Source organism: Equus przewalskii, chromosome 12, assembly GCF_037783145.1.
Source record: "Equus przewalskii isolate Varuska chromosome 12, EquPr2, whole genome shotgun sequence".
NCBI lineage: Eukaryota > Metazoa > Chordata > Mammalia > Perissodactyla > Equidae > Equus > Equus przewalskii.
Genome location: NC_091842.1, coordinates 4,653,613 through 4,671,950, shown reverse-complemented (window position 1 = coordinate 4,671,950; position 18,338 = coordinate 4,653,613). Strand labels below are relative to the sequence as shown.

Here is an 18,338-nt window from a genome sequence, read left to right as displayed (position 1 = left end):
CAGCACAGAATCCTGAGCAGAGTGTCAGGAAACACGGAGCAGAAGAGCTTGGCCAAATTGAGTGTTTTAGTGACTTTTTAATCCAGAAGTCAATGCACCTGGGATGGTTTTTACATACTTATTTCACTCTTGTAAGGTCTTCCCATTTCCGCTTCCCCTCAGTTTCCTCCTCACTCTCCTCCCTCCCCCACAGACTATGCTCTGAAATAGCATCAGGAGGGAGGGAGAGAGTCCAACGTGTCTCAAGTCTAGAATGGAGAGAACAGGGCATCTGCTGGGGAGGGATGACGAGGCATCCGGACCCCTGGAGGATGGCTGAGGAGGATGGTCAGAGGTGGGGTCAGTGGCAAGAGTTCTCGCTTACCCCTGATCTCCAGGAGAAGTGCACACATTGGTTTGGCAGTTACACGCATTTTCCTTCAAACTGGTTGCCAGGTTGGAATGACTATGATGTCAGAGGCTTCCGACCTTCCTGATTGGAAGGACCAAACTCCGTGGTGCTTGGCAGCGGAGGTGGCCAACAGCATCTTCTCAGAGCTTTTCTCCGCTCCTAGCTTCTCCACAGCTTGGAGAAGGGATAACGGGCTTATATTCAGCCAGAATCCAGAGGAGGATTTGGGGCAGACTAGGGTGTAGCTTTCTTGGCAGGGAAGAAAGAGTTTGGGAGAAATCATGAGCAGTCGTCCACCGAGTCCCCAGCCTAGCACGTCAGGGTACCCCCTGGAGGTGATAGTGAATGAAGAAAGCCCAGGACCATCAGGTGAGGAAGCTGGAATGAGAAGGGGTCTGAGAGGGTCGACCAGTAAGGAGGAGAAGGAACAGAAGTCAGGAAGGAGTAGCTGAGCAGGGTGTGTGTGCGAGAAGGAGAGATGCCGAAAGGCGGGGATTGGAGAAGGAGCACACAGGAGCGGGGGACCAGGATATCCACATGGAAGGAAGAGAACCTGGGAAGCAAGGGAGGAGGGTTAGGAGCTGAGATCCAAGGATGAGAAAAGGGAAGAGAGGAAACAAGTGGAGGCTTCCTTTTGTGTTCTTTTCCAAATGAGAACATTCTCTATAATGCGGAGGAGTTTAGAGCACAGGGCAAGGGAACAAAGACCAGGTGAATGGGAGCAGATGGATGTCATCGAGGAGCAAGATGGAGAGATGGATTGGGAGAAGGCCAATAGTCTACGAGGCTGCAGAGAATGGAGAGGAGGTTTGGTTTTCGGGGTGGCTGGCACTTGGGTGACCAATGGCTGAATTCCAAAGACAAAAGCTTGAAGTGTTGGCCTGGTCTCTTTCCTCAGCCCGCTGGGTAGATCCCAGGCCCCTGCCTGAGTCCTCGGGCCTGAAGAGGAAGAGGGAGTGGTCGGAGTCTCTCCAGGAGGAGACGGAGGAGGAGACAGCCGCCAAGGCTGAGGACAGCTGGGCGGTGGAGTGGCTGTGTGGACTCAGGATGAAGCTGAAGAAACAGCGGGCGTCCACAGTGCTGCCTGAACACCACGAGGTCTTCACCACACTGCTCGGTAGGAAGAGCCCCCGACAGCACCCTCCATCCTATTCTTTTTTTTTTTCGGTTAGGAAGCCTGTCACTCAGCTAACATCTGTGCAATCTTCCTCTATTTGGTTTGTGGGTCACCGCCACAGCATGGCTTAATGAGTTGCACATGGGTTCGCGCCCAGGATCCAGCACCATGAAACCTGGGCGGTGAAAGTGGAATGCGCGAACTTAACCAAAACACTGCAGGGCAGCCCAATCCTATCCTTTTTTTAAAAAGAGAAGAAACTTCCAATGACTACCCATTTCCAGTGGAAAAGAATTCCCTGCCAGGTGCTGTGCTCTCCTTCTTGGAGCACTGAGTAACGATCACTCGCTGGAGACACTTAGGCGTCACAGAGGGTTGGGCAAGACTTGGGAAGAGTGTGCACTTGGGATAAGAGCTTGGTTTTGACTGTCCCTCTGAGACGTCTTCACTCTTGCTGGCCTTTGAATATGTCTAAGGGGGATGGCAAGGCTCCCTCTGCACTCTGATGTGGCTGTCAGTTGAGAAAGTGACTGAGTGACTTTGCGGCCTCTGCAGTGTACACTCATGCATGGTGAGGGAGCATCACTGTTTATGTCAGATCTGAGCCACGCAGACATGCGACGGACACCTACCTCTCACTCAGCCGCCCCAGGCAAGGGGGGCACCATCTTTCTTGAATGGTCTTCTCTCCCCTTTTCCCATCAGCCTCACCCTTGGACACAATGCAAACACTTCTCCCAGGGAGGCCTGGTCCTCCTTACTCTGGAACGCTCCCAAAGCAGCCCTGTTCCGGTTGTCACCCTAACATGTGCCCTCTCTTCTCAGAGGATCCTGTCGTTAAAAGATTCCTGGCCTGGGACCGAGATCTGTTGGTATCTGACAAGGTACAGTGTTTTCCGCTCAGATGGACTCCTGCTCCAGCATCTCTCCTGGGGCGGGGGAGCGCTCTCAGATCCCACAGGTCACTTCCCTCTCCACCCTGACGCCTGTCCCAGGTCCCGTGGGAGCCTCGTGGTCTCTTACAGATCCTCCGGGACCTGAGCGGGAGGCGAGCCCCTTTGATTGTTGCCACCTTAAGTCCTCTCTCCTCTCAGCTCCTGGGTCTCCCTTTTGCTCCAGCTTATGAAAGGCTCTCCTGTGCGGGCCGTCCTCAAGCAGACGCTTAAACCAGCAGAGCCTGCTGTCCTGGGAGCATCCCAAACTCTGACCCTCTGACGACCCCTGCCCCTCCCCAAACGCGCAGGCTCACTCAACACAGGGGTCTCCTCTCTGAGCAGCAGCAGCACCTGCCCCAGTTCCCGCCCCCTTATCCCGCTGTTCCTCCCCCTCCAGGGTGGGACATCTTTGGTGATTTTTTCCCCTCCTGTTTCCATCAGTATCTGCTGTCCATGGTCATAGCTTATTTCAGCCGGGCTGGCCTCTTCTCCTGGCAGTACCGGCGGATTCATTTCTTCATCGCTCTGTGAGTATTTCCCCTGCTCCCTTCAGTCAATGTTCTGCCCCCTGGGAGGGTGGAGGAGAGAAGTGGGACCCTGCCCTCTCCTCTGCTTGAACTTATTTGTCCAGTTTCCTCTCTGCATAAAAATGACAGGGTTACTGTATAGTGTTTTTTCATGCTGTTCTTTGCAAAAACAAATAATGCCAAGGTCAGTTAAAAGATCAAACAAAAGAAAACAGCAAACATCCTAAAAGTAGGGAAAGGAAGAGCTGACAGCATCCTGCCCCCAAGCAAACAGGCCATCGAAGGTGCCCTTTCTGATCCTCTCTCTCCTCCCAGATCAACACCAAGTGTCACTGACCCCCTCCTCTGGATTCCCAGGACCGAGGCCGCGGTTCAGGGCCTCGTGACCTCACACAGATCTATCGGAAAGTGCCGGTGTTTCCTACATTCTCCCCCAGGGCCAGTGGGCTTTATCTGCCTGAATATCCTTCCAAACACAGGTCTAGCGCCTCCACACCCTCCTTCGCCGTTCCCTGGGCTCAGTGCCTCATAAATCAAGGCCAGAGTCCTCCGTTTGAATGCAACCGTCTCTAGTGTCTCCATCAAACCCACTCTCTCCTGATATTTCATCCCTCTGGTCCACTGCTCCCTCCAAACACCCTTCCCTCTGCTTCCGTATGGTGCTTTCCGTCTAGCTGCCCCTCACGCGTATTTATCTGGAGAAAATGCCTGTCCTTAGAGTCGGTTCAAACATCGGAACCTTCCTGATGCCTTCCCGGCCCTCCCTGACTTTTGCCTCCCGGTAGCACTTTAATTATAATGCGGTCTCTTGGATTATAGTTATTTCTTATCTCTCCGCTCCCCTTCTTTAGCCCATTAGACTAGACACCTGTTGACGGCAGGTCCTGTCAAAACCTCAGTGCATTCTCAAAACACTCAGCACAACTTTTCTCATTTTGTAAAAGTTTAAGGTATGTTGTGTCTAGGAGGTGATCAGTATTGCATTTGGCTATGAGATAAAGCGTTTACTCACTCATCCATCCATTCAATCATTAATTTAACAAAACCATATCAAGTGTTTCCTGCATGCCAGGGAATACGAGGTGACAGGAAGAGACAGTCAAGATGTGCTGTTGAATTAATGCATCAGTAGGAACCAAGGCCTGTGTCAGTCACTTGGCGGGAAGGATGAAGTCAGAAATAGCGTCACATCCCTTCCTGCCCTCAGGAGCTGCATGTGTGCTCACAGTCTGAGGAGACGGCTGTGGGCACAGACACCCGGGGAAGGGAAGAGGGGTTTTGGGTTTTGTCTTCATCATCAAAGTGTGAGAGGCGTCCTTCGGGTCCCTGCCCAGCAGTGGCGTTTTGGAGGCTGGGTGGCACTCTGTGACGCTGGGCAGGGCTCCGCAGGTCCGGTGTGAAGATGATGAGCCTGCGTCCTGTCTGGGAAGCTGACCCCAGGCGGAGGGCCTTCCTGGTCCACTCCTGAGCAGCATCCTGATGTCTCCCCCAGCTACCTGGCCAACGACATGGAAGAGGATAACCAGGCCCCCAAACAGGCCATCTTTTCCTTCCTCTATGGGAAAAACCGCGCTGAGCGCCCCTTGTTCCACAAACTGCGATTACAGTTCGTCCGTTCCATGGACTGGAGGATGAGGGTCACCCGGGAAGAGTGCGAGGAGGTGGGTGGGCTTTGGGGCTGGGAGAGGGGCAGGGCCCAACTGCAGAGAGAGGGGATCCTGGAGGATTGGAGTTGGGACTTGGGAAGAGAAGGAACTGGAGGCTGGACAAGGGAGGGTGGGGGTCCAGCTGCAGAGTCGTCATCTCTTCAGGAGGCTATTTGTCTTTCCAGATCCAGGCTTTTGATCCCGATCTCTGGGTGTGGGGCCGAGATCGGGCCCTCCTGCCCCAGGGCTCCAGGGACCGTGGAGGCCTGAGGGAAGGTAGGTCTGTGTCCTCTCAGGTGTTGACAGGACGGTTTCCTGTCTGTTTAGGAAACCTAAGGAATCCACTTGCTGGGCCCACCGTCAGGGGCCCCCCACCCCATGTCACCCTTCCACACACCGTGCAGTCGAGCAGCCGAGGTCCACCAGACACCGACCCAGCTGCAGCCACGAACTGACAGCCACACACACGCACGGCCTCGGGGGCTGCGTGCGTGGCCACACCTCAGGAACCAGCTTGTCACCGAGGCCTGGATTTGGCTGAAATCACTGCACCCAAAGCAGTTGGGTCTTAATAATAGCTTTAGTGAAACATTGATTTTTATGAAAATGAATGCGTTTCCCATTTTTTCCATATATTGTGTTTTTGAATTTCTTTTTTTAATTCGTTTTTGGCCTGCCATCCTTCGGTGATACCAGCCATAGGAACTTGTTCACAAAAAGTCAATGCTTAACAAGAGGATGTTAGATGGGACAGTCTACATAGCCAATCATAGACGATAAATGACGACCAGCTATGTTTTCAACCAAATTTACTTTCAAACACACTGCTTGTGGCCAGATCTCCCGTGAGCCCCTCCTTTCGCCCGACTCGCCCCTTCTGCACCAACCTCTCCTCTTGCACCATTGCACTTTTTCCCGCAAGTTTCTGGTCAAGGAATGTGTTGGAAAGAGCAAAGGCTAAGAAAACTAGCTTCAGTGCGGCTGCTGACAATCAACACGTGAGAGTGGGAGATTTGGGCAGAGGGTGAAGCAGAGATTTGGTTTAAACCTGTGAACTAGTGTCTTAGTCCAGTAGGGCTGCTAACAAAGTACCACAGGCCGTGTGGCTGATGACCAGCATTGACTTCTCGCAGTTCTAGAGGCTGGAATTGGGAGCCCAGAGGACCAGCGTGGTCAGGTTCTGGTAGAGACCTTCTTCTGGGTGGCCGACTGTCGACTTTCGCTGTGTCCTCACCTGGTCGAAGGGACCAGCCAGCTTTCTGGGGTCTCCTTTACAGGGGCACTGATCCCATTCATGAGGGCTCTACCCCATGACCGAATCATCTCCCAAAGGCCCCATCTCCCTACACGATCGCCTTAGAGGTTAGGATTTCTACGTGTGAATCTGGGGGACACAAGCATTCAGAGCACAGCAGCAGCCAAGATTAGGGCTAAGTGTCATGGTTAAACATTGGCATCCAGGGTTAGGATTAGGTACCAGGCCTTCATCCTTGGGGATCTGGTCTCATGGTTCCTGAGGCTGACAGGTTAGTGATGTTCGTAGTGTGGTTGGAAGTCCAGATTTTAAGCAGCACAAAGAACAAGGTGCAAGGTAAGCCTAAAGCAGCATCTCCTCCACGTGGGCGCCACTCCCTGAGCAGCATCCCCCAGAGTCCTGTGTATAAAGCCGATCACTGGGCCTGCCCTTAGGCGTATTAAGTAATTCTTGGCGTCAGGCTCACCAAAGTCCAAGAATCACACTTGAAAATGATGGTTCAGGATTGGGGTTTAGAATGGAGATCAGAGACACAGTGGGATTTATCAGTTTGTTTAAACTCTGGTTAGAGTTGACTGAGAATGTGACCCATCTTCGTATGTGGGGAGTTGCCTCTTCACAATCTGACCTCCTCTCTTTCTCTTACTTCCAGGTCACTGAGGCCGGGGAGACGCGGGTTGTGAGCAGGAAGTCATCCCAGACACCAATGACAGACATGAGGAAGGAAGAGAGGAGCCAATTGTGCACATAGTCTAGAAGAACCCAGAACCTGAGAATGAGCCGAACGGTTCTCGTGTCGTACTCCTAGGAGCTGGGGGCACAGCCAGGAGTCCAGGGAGGGACAAGAAGGAACCAGGGTCTTCTCAGCGTCCACCCCTTCCTAAGGCACTGCCACATCCTCAGACTGTTGAACTCAACCGTCCCCCGAGGTAGAAGCTGCAGGCCTGGTTGTTACCCACGTGGTTTCCACAGTCTAGAACCATCTGAAGGCGGAGTGCAGGGGTTCCAGATAGGAGGGAATTATTTTAAAAATATCAAATTAGAGCCAAGGATTGGGATGGATAACTTCATATATGCCAGAAATTTCATTGGTTTATTTTTAAAATGTTGCCCATAGGATTACTATATTGATTTTTATAATTGATATTTTTATTGTAAATAGTTTTGAAATAGTCATGGTTTTGAAAACATGCAAAGTTTGGTAATGAGCATTATAGCTGCTATATATGTAATTTTGTTTACATTTTTAAGAGACTTTTTGTGTTTTTATCTATTATATTTACATAATATATGTATTATTTTTATTTATAGCCAGGTGGGTAGTTCCCCCAAATTCCTGTAAATATAAATTTATATATTTTAGGCTTCCTTATTGAATTGGGAGAATTCAGTTGTACTTTTTAAACTTGCCTTGATGACATGTCTGTATGTTATTTAGATTATGAAACAGGCGGTGATGTTTCATCTCTCAGGGAGATATAATAAAGAGGAAAGTCTTCTCACCTTCACGATGTGTGTGGTGCAAAGCCTGGTTGCCTATTTGGTGTCAAACGATAATGTTGCTTAATGGGGTTGTGATGATTCAACCAAGTTTCTTAACTCTGAAAGATAATCCTGAATTATTTTTCTTTAGAAAAAGCAATAGAAGATGAGGCAGATCTTAAGCTAGACTCTTTTATTTTTTTAAACATTGGCACCTGAGCTAACATCTGTTGCCAATCTTCTTTTTTTTCCTTTCTCCCCAAAGCCCCTCAGTACGTAGTTGTGTATTCTAGTTGTAGGTCCTTCAGGTTGTGCGCTAAGCTACAGGAAATAAGGAAACAAGGTGAAGATATTGAGGGAGAGCAATGGGAAGAGGGGAAAGAAGGAAGAGAGTGCTCTGGGTACCTGGATGGTAATCTGAAATTCAGAGTAAGGAACGGCGACCCAACAAGATGTGCATTCCTGGAAAGGGTCCCTGGCACGCGGACCCAAGGGCACAGGGGCACACACGCAGTGTGCTCTATTTTAATCCTCCTGGGAGTCCTTTCATAACCTCCCATTCCAGGTTTATGTGATAGTAGGGAGATCCAAAGTGGGTGAAGAAATAAGAACAATGAAAAAGAAATGATGGGGTTGGACAAATTTCTGGGAAAAAACAAGAAGACAGGAAGAGCTAAAGCTGTTTAGTAAGATGGGCGTGGAGAAGAAAGAGTAATGACAAGAATGCTGAATTATTGGAGGGAAACATCTTGCTAGGTGGGAGCATCAGAGAACACTGGGACAGCCCTAAAGGCCAAGCTTCCATGTCCTCGGGCTTTGTCACCCCAATAGCACACAGATGTGTGTCACCAAGAGAGCAGCTCACCTGAGCTTTGGTGACCCAAGTTTTTGTTGGGGTTTCCTTATGCAGGCACCAGACTCGCTCACTGGCCATGCAATGAACTCATCTCAGCCCCCTTCCCTCCCCAGAGACTGGCTGGTACCAAGGGCTCAGAGCCCTGATCCTGTGATCACAGGGCTGGGCTTTCTAGGGTAACTGGCCTGCATCCTGCATCACCGTGTTAGCATAAACTCAAGTGCGGTCCAATGGCCCAGCGTGAATACCTGACACTCCTATCACTCAGGAAGTTCCAAGGATTTAAAGGCTTCCTCCTGGGAACCAGGGCAAGGGACCAGCCAAATCCTTCATTATCCGACACACTGACCAGTCTGAGCTCCGTTAGAACTCAGGTGGTCAGGGAAGGTAAACAGGTGCAGGTTCAGGAACACTTCAGGTCAGAGCTACGTCAGGGGAGACAGGAGAAGCCAGAGAATTAAGGATTGAAATAATGGGGTGCTCACAGACAACTGTAATAGCTTGGGAGATGTGAGAAATTTAGGAAACGGGAGCAACTCTATACACAGGAACCGCTAATGACATGTGAGTATCTGAGTGAAGAAAAGCCAAAGAAAAAACAGGTCTGTGTATCAAGAGTTGGGATGCAGTTCTGGTACATGAGATCAGCTGATGAGCATGGAGCAACTGAAGAGAGTGAAACCACCAAGGCCAGAAGAGCTTGGGGACACGAACATCTGATGGCACCAGCTCTGGGAGATGGGCAGCATTCAGCAGTGGGACATGGCTGATGGGCTAAGGGTAGCAGGGAAACTAGATTCAGCAGACGTGGAAACAACTAGAAAACTAAGAGGAGTAACAGTCTGATGGGAGCAGCCTGGAAATAGATACAGCTTAGGAGACCCTTAGGAACTGACATGCATTTAAGAAGCCCCAGGTCTCCACCGGATAGCAGGTGAGGGCAGACAAGGAAATAGCAGCTAAAGTGAGGGAAGGGCTGAGTAGAAAGTCACGCAAAAAAAAGGACGAGGGATGCAGACAACAAACAGGTAAGAAAAGGGATGGCCAGGCTGCTGAGGGCAAGGCGAGCATTGGAGGTGTTTGGAAAGACCAGGGCAGAAAGCTGTGGCATCAGCCCAGAAGTGGAGAGAAGCCTGAGGTCAGCATTGGTCCAGTTGAAGAGGAGGGGAAGCCGAGGCCATTGAGAAGGAGGTGAAGCCCCAGAGACTCCGAGGACAAAGAGATGGACCAGTTGAGAAGGAGGGCAAGGCTGGAGGTCACTGAAGGCTGAGAAGGCAAATAAATCAAGAGAGCTGCTTCAGAGATGTGAGCGGATGACAGAGAGATGTGTGACTCCCAGAGGAGGAATGTTAGGAACTACTAGGAAAAGAAGAAGATGGAAGAGTGAGAGCAGCCAAGCTCCTGGAACCAAAGAGCATCAAGGGCTGTGCGCAGAGGCTGAGCAGAACTAAGGAGCCTGCAGCAATGGAGGCTCAGCTGCAGAGCAGAGGAGGAGCATGCTTTCCTGGAGAAACAGGAGTGACGGGAGAACTCGAGGGATGAGAGCTGGAAAGTAAGAGTCACAGGATTGAAGGGCTTGATGCAGTAACAGCTTATGCAGAGCGGGTCAGATGACAAAGCTGAAACAATGGCCCGGTACTGGGCATCTGGAACTTTCTGTGGGAAAAAAGGATTCTATAGGACTTTCGAAGACAAATGGGATGCTGTGGCAGATGGAACTGTTGCAGGGGTGTGGGATCATTTAAGAGTGAGGGACAAGCAAAGGGAAGCAGCTTTATAGAGACAAAACATTGAGACAAATAGAATGAAATGACAGGAGTGACACAGGAGTCCTGCAGACAATGCAAAGGCACCTGTGTCTGCAGCTACTCCCACCTGCCCGCTCCTCCCACGACATGCTGCCACATCCACTCTGAGGCTGTGCTCCTCTTCCTCATCAAGACCTCCCACTCCTGAGACACTGCGCTTGCTCAGCGATCCTGACCTGTCACTACCTCCATCTCTTGTGAAGACAGAGGTAGAGATGAGAGTGGCGTAGCTAGAATCGGTGTGTGAGCATATATTACAGTACATTATAGTACTATAATATGTATATTAGAGTATATTACATTACATTGCAGTATAGTATAGCATGGTATATATATTTTTCCAAGATTTATAGCCCTCTGGCAGAATATTTGTATAAATTCTACATAGAGGAAGATTCTTTAGAATCCAGACGATCTGGATTCGCCAAAGATAAACAGATTTAAACCTGTAAAACTTTTGGGTTATGATATGAAAAAGGAAACGTAAACCAAGACAAATGACACACTGGAAAATTTATTTACAATACATTTTGTAAAGGTATAACATTTCTCCTACAAATAAACAAGGACTTTTTTCTTAAAGAAAAAATAAGCAAAGAATATGAACACATAATTGACAGATAATATGTGGTAACTGTCTGATAAATACACATGGAAAAGGTAGGAGCCCGAAGGTCTTGGTCAGCTCAGGCCGCCCTAACAAAATCCACAGACTGGGAGCTTCAACAAGACATTTCTTTTCTCTCAATCTGGGGGTTGGAAAGTCCAAGATCAAGGTGCTGGCAGGTGAGGATCCTGGCAGGAGTCACCTTCCAGGCTTGGAAATGGCCATCTTCTTCCTGCGTCCTCACATGGCTTTCCTCTGTGCATGCCCACAGGGAGAGAGGAAAAGAGGGGGAGAGAGAGAGAGAGAGAGGGCAGGGAGAGAGAGAGAAAGATCGATCTCTGGTGTCACTTCCTCTTCTTATAAGGACACCAACAGTCCTATCAGATTAGGGTCCCGTGATGTGACCTCGTTTAACCTTAATCACCTCCTTCAAGGCCCCGTCTCCAAATACAGTCACATTGGGGGGTGAGGGCTTCAGCAGATGAATTTGGAGAGGGGACGCAATTCAGTCCATGACACTTACTAATGGCCAGGAATATAGAAATCAAACCACAGCAACAGGCTGTCCTTTTCCCATCATGTAAGAAGTTTGACAATACTCAGTGTCACTGCAAGGTGTGGAGAAATGGACACTCTCACACCCGCCGGTGGGCAGTGTGGGGCACGTTCACGTCCTGGTAAAGCGCTGAAGCAGACAGACTCCAAACATGCAGTTTAAGTGAACTGGCCGCTCTCTCCTCCTCCTGGGATCCTGCAGCGAGAGGAGGGAAATGAGTCTGTCCTGAAGCCACCCGGGGACGACGGCTGACGGCTCGGCTGTGCCATGCTGACATGTGGCTCCCACCTCTGGGTCCAGGGCAGCTGCCGCACTGGGCGCTCTGTACTATGGAGGGGGCGGGAGGAGGAAAGAGATTCCAGGGCGATGTCTTTGCCGTTAAGAAGACGGCCTAAGGATGCTCAGACTGTCTCCTCTCAGATATCTTCAGCCTGAACCAATCACAGGACCGCACCAGCCGTAATCCAAGTTGAGAAAGAAGTTAGGGTTGTATCACTCAAGGGACGAGGGAAGCGTGAACACAAGACGGCTTACCCGTCATTGCTACCTAAGAACCGCTACATAACTGTTAAATAATCTGGAAAAACCACTTGTTTTGAAAATCAACTTTATTAACATATAGCTTATATCCATATAAAAAAAGCCTTCATTTACTGTGTACATTTTGATTACTTTTGGAAAATTTATGTGATGATGTAACTGCCATGAAACTCAAGACTCTCTCCTTTTAGAGACTCCATACCTGTCTTCATCTGCGCCTTTGTTCTCTGATCTCAGTGATGCTGAATCCCCCTGGGTTCTGTCCTTGTGGGAGCACACCCTGCAGGGCGGGATGAGTCTGCCGGGTTCTGTCCTGCACCTCGGTTGACGGAGGAGGAGGTTGGGCCTGAGAAGGGAGGTGACTTGTCCAAGGTCACCGGGTCTGTAGGTGGGATTGCTAACAGGACACAACCCCGGGCCAAGCGCTCTGTCCACTATTACAATTTTCTTAATGCTGTGGTAAGTATGTTTAGTCAGGCATTTTAAAAACAAAACTGTGCCGTAATGCACATTTATCTCACTTTTGAGAGCCATATTCTCTGTTCCTGTGGGTTCTTTGATTTTGACAACTTAGAGAGAGAGTAAGAAAATCATAAGCAGTATAATGGGAATTTTTTTGCACCTTTTATTTAATGGTGGCCAACTATTTGAAAAAGGCATCAATGTCTCTGTTCACCAACGAGAGTAACGTGTCCAGTTACCTCCTGATCGTGCTGGAGTTCCACCGTGGGGTGTGCGGTCCGCTATCGCCCTTTCAGCCCCGCTGACTGTGCCCAGGGTGTCCCTCCATTGAGCTCTCCTTGGTGGTTCTTAGGCAGGAGGTTCCTGCCTCCCGGGCCAGCTCACCCAGGACTTCAATCACTTGCTTCTCCTCCCCCAGGTCCACTGTTAACAGTCTCTATGCTTTTCCAAGAGCAGCAGAAAATGAGTGAATCCCAGGTGAGTTTTCCTGTCTGCGCATACGTTCCCCCACCTTGTTTTCTAACGCGGCTTAGGAGATTTCGAAGGATCTGTACTCTAAAATGGGAACGTAGAAACAGATAAAAGACATGATCACTTCAAATACAGTGGTGAGAGCGAGAGATCGGCACCAAGAGTCCTCGTCCAGCTCCTGTGTGTGGGCGCTGTGGGACCCCAGGGCTGCTGAAGCTGAGCTGCGAATAGGACTGATGTCCTTGATGGTCACAGAAAAAGGAAAATGCCATCCTTTACGCGGTTTGTATTCACTACAAGAAGACACCATTGTTGTTACTTGCGGGTTGTAAAGATTTCCTAGGATCCAGAAAATCTTCTTTCACAAAGTTGATAAACTGTGGATAGCTCTTCTAATAAACTGCTACATCGTGCATCTATGGCTTATCCTTGTTGCTTACGTAAGGAGAGGGCCTGCTGTCCAGGGAGAACTGGGTGCATAGGATTTTTCCAGCCACCAAAATACCCTGACCCACGTAGACACACTTCCGTTTTGACTGTTTCCTCTAGGGATGAAACCCCCGTCACGGGGATGGCCTGCTCACCCTCAGACATTGTGTTAGTCTGTCTATTCAGGTGGCACAGCAGATGGTACAAAAAGGTATTCTCTGGGAAAAATGTCATCACTTCCCATCCCAGTTCTGTTCCCAGGGTCTTGGTTTGGTCCTGCATCTGTTGGTAAAGATTAGCAGTGACCCAATTACAGTCAGTCCCAGGGGACACTTTCCAGTCCTGCCTCACATGAGTCTCCATCTGCTTTTGACATCCAAACTGATATTTTCTTCATGGAGGCTCCCTCCTCTTGGCTTAAGAATAATTCACCTGTAAATATTTCTGAATGTATCTTTAAATGATACGGACTCTTAAAAAGCGGGTGGGATAACCTAGTATACCATTCATTCTTTAACATATAATATCTGATATTCAAATTTTGACAATTTTCTAAACGTCTTTTGGTTTGTTCTTTTCACTCAGGATAAAAACAGAGTCCATATGTTGCAGCTGGTTAGAAGTCTTTTAAACCTTTAATGGTAGCTCCCCCTCCAGGTATCTTGTGTTAGTTCTTTGCAATTTCTTTATCATTTTTTATTGTGCTAACATTGGTTTATAACCTTACGTAAATTTCAGGTGTACGTTATTATATTTCAATTCCTGTGTAGATTACATCAAGTTCACTACCCAAAGACTAATTTCCATCCATCACCACACACATGTGTCTAATCACCCCTCTCACCCTCCTGCCTCTCTGCTTTCCCTCTGGTAACCACCAATCCAGTCTTTGTCTCTATGTGTTTGTTTGTTGTTATTTTTATTTTCTATTTATTCGTGAGCTAATATGGTATTTGAATTTCTCCCTCTGACACTTTGCTTAGCATAATACTCTTGAGGACCATCCATGCTGTCACAAATGGCAAGATTTCATCCTTTCTTCTGGCTGAGTAGTATTCCACTGTGTATATCCACATCTTTATCCATTCATCCCTTTATGGGCACCTAGGTTGCTTCCAAGTCTTGGCTATTGTGAATAATGCTGCAATGACCATAAGGGTGCATATATATTTATGCATTCTTGTTTTCATGTTCTTTGGATAAATACCCAGCTCTGGAATAGCTGGATCGTATCACAGTTCTATTCTCAAGTTTTTTGAGGAATCTCCATACTGTTTTCCATAGAGGCTGTACCAGTCTGCATTCCCACCAGCAGCATATGAGGGTTCCCTTCTCTCCATATCCTCTCCAACGCTTATTGTTTCCTGCCTGGTTAATTATAGATATTCTGATGGGTGTGAGGTGGTATCTCATTGTAGTTTTGATTTGCATTTCCCTGATAATTAGAGATGTTGAACACCTTTTCGTGTGCCTATTGGCCAACTCTATGTCTTCTTTGGAGAAATCTCTGTTCAGATCTTTTGCCCATTTTTTAATTGGGTTGTTAGGTTTCTTGTTGTTGAGCTGTATGAGTTCTTTGTATATTTTGGATATTAACCCCTTATCTGATACATGGTTTGCAAACATCTTCTCCTAATGTTGTCTTTTCATTTTGTTGACAGTTTCCTCTGCTGTGCAGAAGCTTTTCAGTTTGATGTAGTCTCATTTATTTTTTCTATTGTTTTCCTTTTTGGTTTTTGTGCATGGTGTAAGATAATGGTCTACTTTCATTCTTTTGCATGTGGCTGTTCAGTTTTCCTAACACCATTTATTGAAGAGACTTTCTTTTCTCCATTGTATGTTCTTGGCTCCCTTGTTGAAAATTAGCTGTCCATAGTTGTCTGGGTTTATTTCAATCATCTGTTAATGGACTTTTGTTGTTTCCATGTCTTGGCTATTGTGGATAATGCAGCAATGAATGTGGGAGTGCAAGTATCTCTTCCAGATACTGATTTCATGTCTTCTGAATATATACCCAGAATTGGGGTTGCTGGATCACGTGGTTGTTCTATTTTTAATATTTTGAGGAACCTCCGTATTGTTTTCATAGTGGCTTCCCAGCAGCAGCATGCAAGGCTTCCAATTTCTCTAGAACCTCGACAACTCTTGCTATCTTTATTTGTTTTTATAATAGGCAGACTAACAGATGTGAGCTGATATCTATTTGTGGTTTTGATTTGCATTTCCCTGATCATTAGTGATGTTGAACACCATTTCCTATACCTGTTGCCATGTTGAGTATTCTTAACACACACACACACACACACACACACAACACAAAGTAAAGGGACACAAGGAAACTTTTGGAGGTATGGATGTGTTTGTTACCTTGAAGGTGATGACAGTATCACAGGTGCATGCCTATGTTCAAACTCATCAAATTGTATACTTTAACCATGTGCTGGCTTTTCTATATCAATTATACCTCAATAAAACTGTAGAAAACAGAAAACAGAAATGAGTGGTGCACCTCAGGAGCAGGTGAAGCCCAGGTTCATCTTTTTTCAGCTTCCAGGGGTGAATCCAAAGCAGCAATAGAACCTGACTAACTTTCTGTTTCTTTGGTAGTTTCCCCATTTACTACTTTGGCATTTTGCTTTGTTTACAGCAAAGCTGCTCCCCAGAGGTGGTATCAACGACCGGGAGTTTGGCTCTCTGGCTTGAACAGTTGGTGATCTTTATTAAGGAATTCATGTTTCTAGAGATCCTATCTCTGTTGGGTGAGAGACAACAGAGAATTGGTTTGTTAGTGTTTTTTCAGTCTTTTCTGTTTGTCTATTTTGAGCTCAAATCAATTAAGAATCTCGTGCCCATGGAGTAGAGCAGTGCTTTGACTGTTGAGTGTTTGTTTCAGTGTTTACTCTTGACCCACATCTGAGGTTACACCAAATTACACTCATTACACCAAACAGGAAGAGATGTCCATTTGACATCTAACAGAGGAAGTACAACTACTTTACACCTGAAGGAAGATACCCCTGGCAACAGCTCAACCAACGAGAAGCCGTTGCCGCCCTGAACTGTGACTTTCCTCCAATGGCCTTGCCTTTCGAACAGCCCCTCCCACTCCTTCTCTTCTCTGTAAAAGCAGCTCCCCTCCATTGTTTTCCAGATTTGAATAAACTCATTTTGAGGACAAAACAGCATGCGAATTTCCTTTTAAGTTGACAAAGCTATAAGCTCTTTTTCTCTGTGTGTCTATGTGTCTGTAATTCAGAAAGATCTTTATCTCTGATTGTGAGTGTGTAATGCTTTCCCACTTCAGGAGGGCATTAAAGTATATTGTCGTCTCTCAAAGGAAAGAATCTCTGTTCGGATTGGCTTATAGAGATACAAACACAGAAGTCGAATATGTCTAAAATTCTTAGAAAAAAAGAAATTGAACTTCTAATACTTTCAATAGACTAGAAAAGTATTCCTACAGAAACCTATTCAAACAGTTTAAGAATTCAAGTTCACACAATTTGGGTAAATCTTTGACAAGTGAGACTAGTTTAATAATTTTGGTTTAATAAAAATGGTTATGTCTTGTCTTATTTATCAGTGTTAGGCATACATTTTTTATTGTATTTGGGTGTATTCTTCCTAAACATATATAGGTTTAGTGATCAAATAGGGTAACATTACTTCTACTTAATGTTTAAGGTTATGAAAAATACAAATTTGCATTTAGCCCAATTTAATTATTATTCCAACAAACTTTATTTCAACAGTAACTATGTTTCGTAGTATGTTAGCTTGACAACAAATTCCAAGATCTTTAATTCACTTAAACCCTTGAACTGATATTAAGTTGTGTCAGTTAGTAGATATAGATTGGATACCCAGGTCGTTTCTAAGCAAGATAGAATCCTGAAACATTGATTACTAAACATAATTTTAAGTTTATATGCTCTGGCTGCAAATTTCTGTTTGTTACTGAGAGGTCATATCTTTGGATCTGTTAATGAATGTGTTTATTTCTACCATTTTGAGAAGTTGCGTAGAGGATGTTTGTGGCTATACAAAGTTCTAGGTAATTAGTAGAAAGTGAATTTTATTTGTCTTGGCCAAAGGTGGCTCACTTTTGATAAATTTCACCCTGAGATTTTCAAAAAGAGCTTATGGTTCTATTGGTATCAATATTATCTTGATGCAAAACTGGAATTTGATTTTCTTTCTGTCGAAATGATGAATTTATCATGGTGCATTGGTCTGCTCTTAAACAGAGGTTGTAAGAGTTTCTCTTTATGTTGTGCGTAATCTGCCCAAACAGCAGAGACGCTGTATCTCACCAGAAGAACTTTCTATACTTGGTTCTGGCCTTTGATTATTTTCTTTAAAATAAAACACACAACAAAATTTCTGCGGTTCTGAGAAAGTTCCAGTTCCTTGAAGTTGTGTTCCTTTTTGTATGATTATTTAAAATAGTGTATTGTTGCCTTTGATTTGTAAGTAGCAAGTACATTTTCAGGACCCATGACCCTATCGTAAGCGTTCAAATCTCCTGACAGTTTTTGGTTCTTCCTTCCCAAAAATCAAATCCGAAATATAAAATGAAATACAGTAAAATAAAACTTCCAGGATATCTTTTGTACCTTAACCATCCTTGAAACTTCCCAGAGGGTCCCTGGAAAATGACAAGATTTGTCCTTTCACCTTATAGAAAGAGAAGTGTTGGAAATAACTAGGTTTATGGATATGTTGCTATCGATGAGTTGCCTGGGAAGTTGAGGGCTTCCAAACTAAGTGTTCCGAGGGACAAGGCGGAGGCTGAGTTGCTTTTCATGTCCTTGCCCTGGAATTCACATGGGGAGGTGGGTCATTTCACTCCGGCCACTTCCAGGACTAATGGGCCAGTAAGACTCCCATTCCTCCCATGGGAAGCCCACCACCTCCAGGCAGAGGCAGGAGCTCAGAGCTGGTGCCCACGTTTTTCCAGCTCAGCCCACGGAGGATCAACAACATAGTAAAGATGTCAATGCTCCCAATTGGAAAGTCTCAGCAAATTGTTTCCGTAAATATAGACAAGATTATTCTAAATTTTGTATTTATAAAGGAAAAGAATTAGCATTGTTAAAACCACTTTAAAAAAGGATAGGGGGCTGGCCCCATGGCTGCGTGGTTAAAGTTCCGTGTGCTCTGCTCTGGCAGCCTGGGTTCACAGGTTCAGATCCTGCTCCACTCATCAGCCGTCCTGTGGAGCCATCACACATACAAAGTGGAGGGAGATTGGCA

The 18,338-nt window shown here is 46.6% G+C and overlaps 1 protein-coding gene across 1 annotated transcript; it reads left to right on the top strand.

Moving 5' to 3' along the window:
* Window positions 1-482: 482 nt before the first annotated feature.
* Window positions 483-7,380, top strand: LOC139074823 (speedy protein E4-like). Its single transcript, XM_070567420.1, has 7 exons — window positions 483-760; window positions 1,290-1,508; window positions 2,334-2,392; window positions 2,885-2,970; window positions 4,463-4,631; window positions 4,802-4,892; window positions 6,524-7,380. The coding sequence occupies exons 1-7, from the start codon at window positions 673-675 to the stop codon at window positions 6,529-6,531; spliced, it is 720 nt and encodes a 239-aa protein (XP_070423521.1). The 5' UTR covers window positions 483-672; the 3' UTR covers window positions 6,532-7,380.
* Window positions 7,381-18,338: the final 10,958 nt, after the last annotated feature.

Bases quoted from the DNA above. Each gene is read 5' to 3' on its own strand.
- LOC139074823 (XM_070567420.1), top strand. From the start codon at position 673: ATGAGCAGTCGTCCACCGAGTCCCCAGCCTAGCACGTCAGGGTACCCC. The intron at 2,393-2,884 runs GTACAGTGTTTT...TGTTTCCATCAG, and splicing joins ATCTGTTGGTATCTGACAAG to TATCTGCTGTCCATGGTCAT. The intron at 2,971-4,462 runs GTGAGTATTTCC...TGTCTCCCCCAG, and splicing joins ATTCATTTCTTCATCGCTCT to CTACCTGGCCAACGACATGG.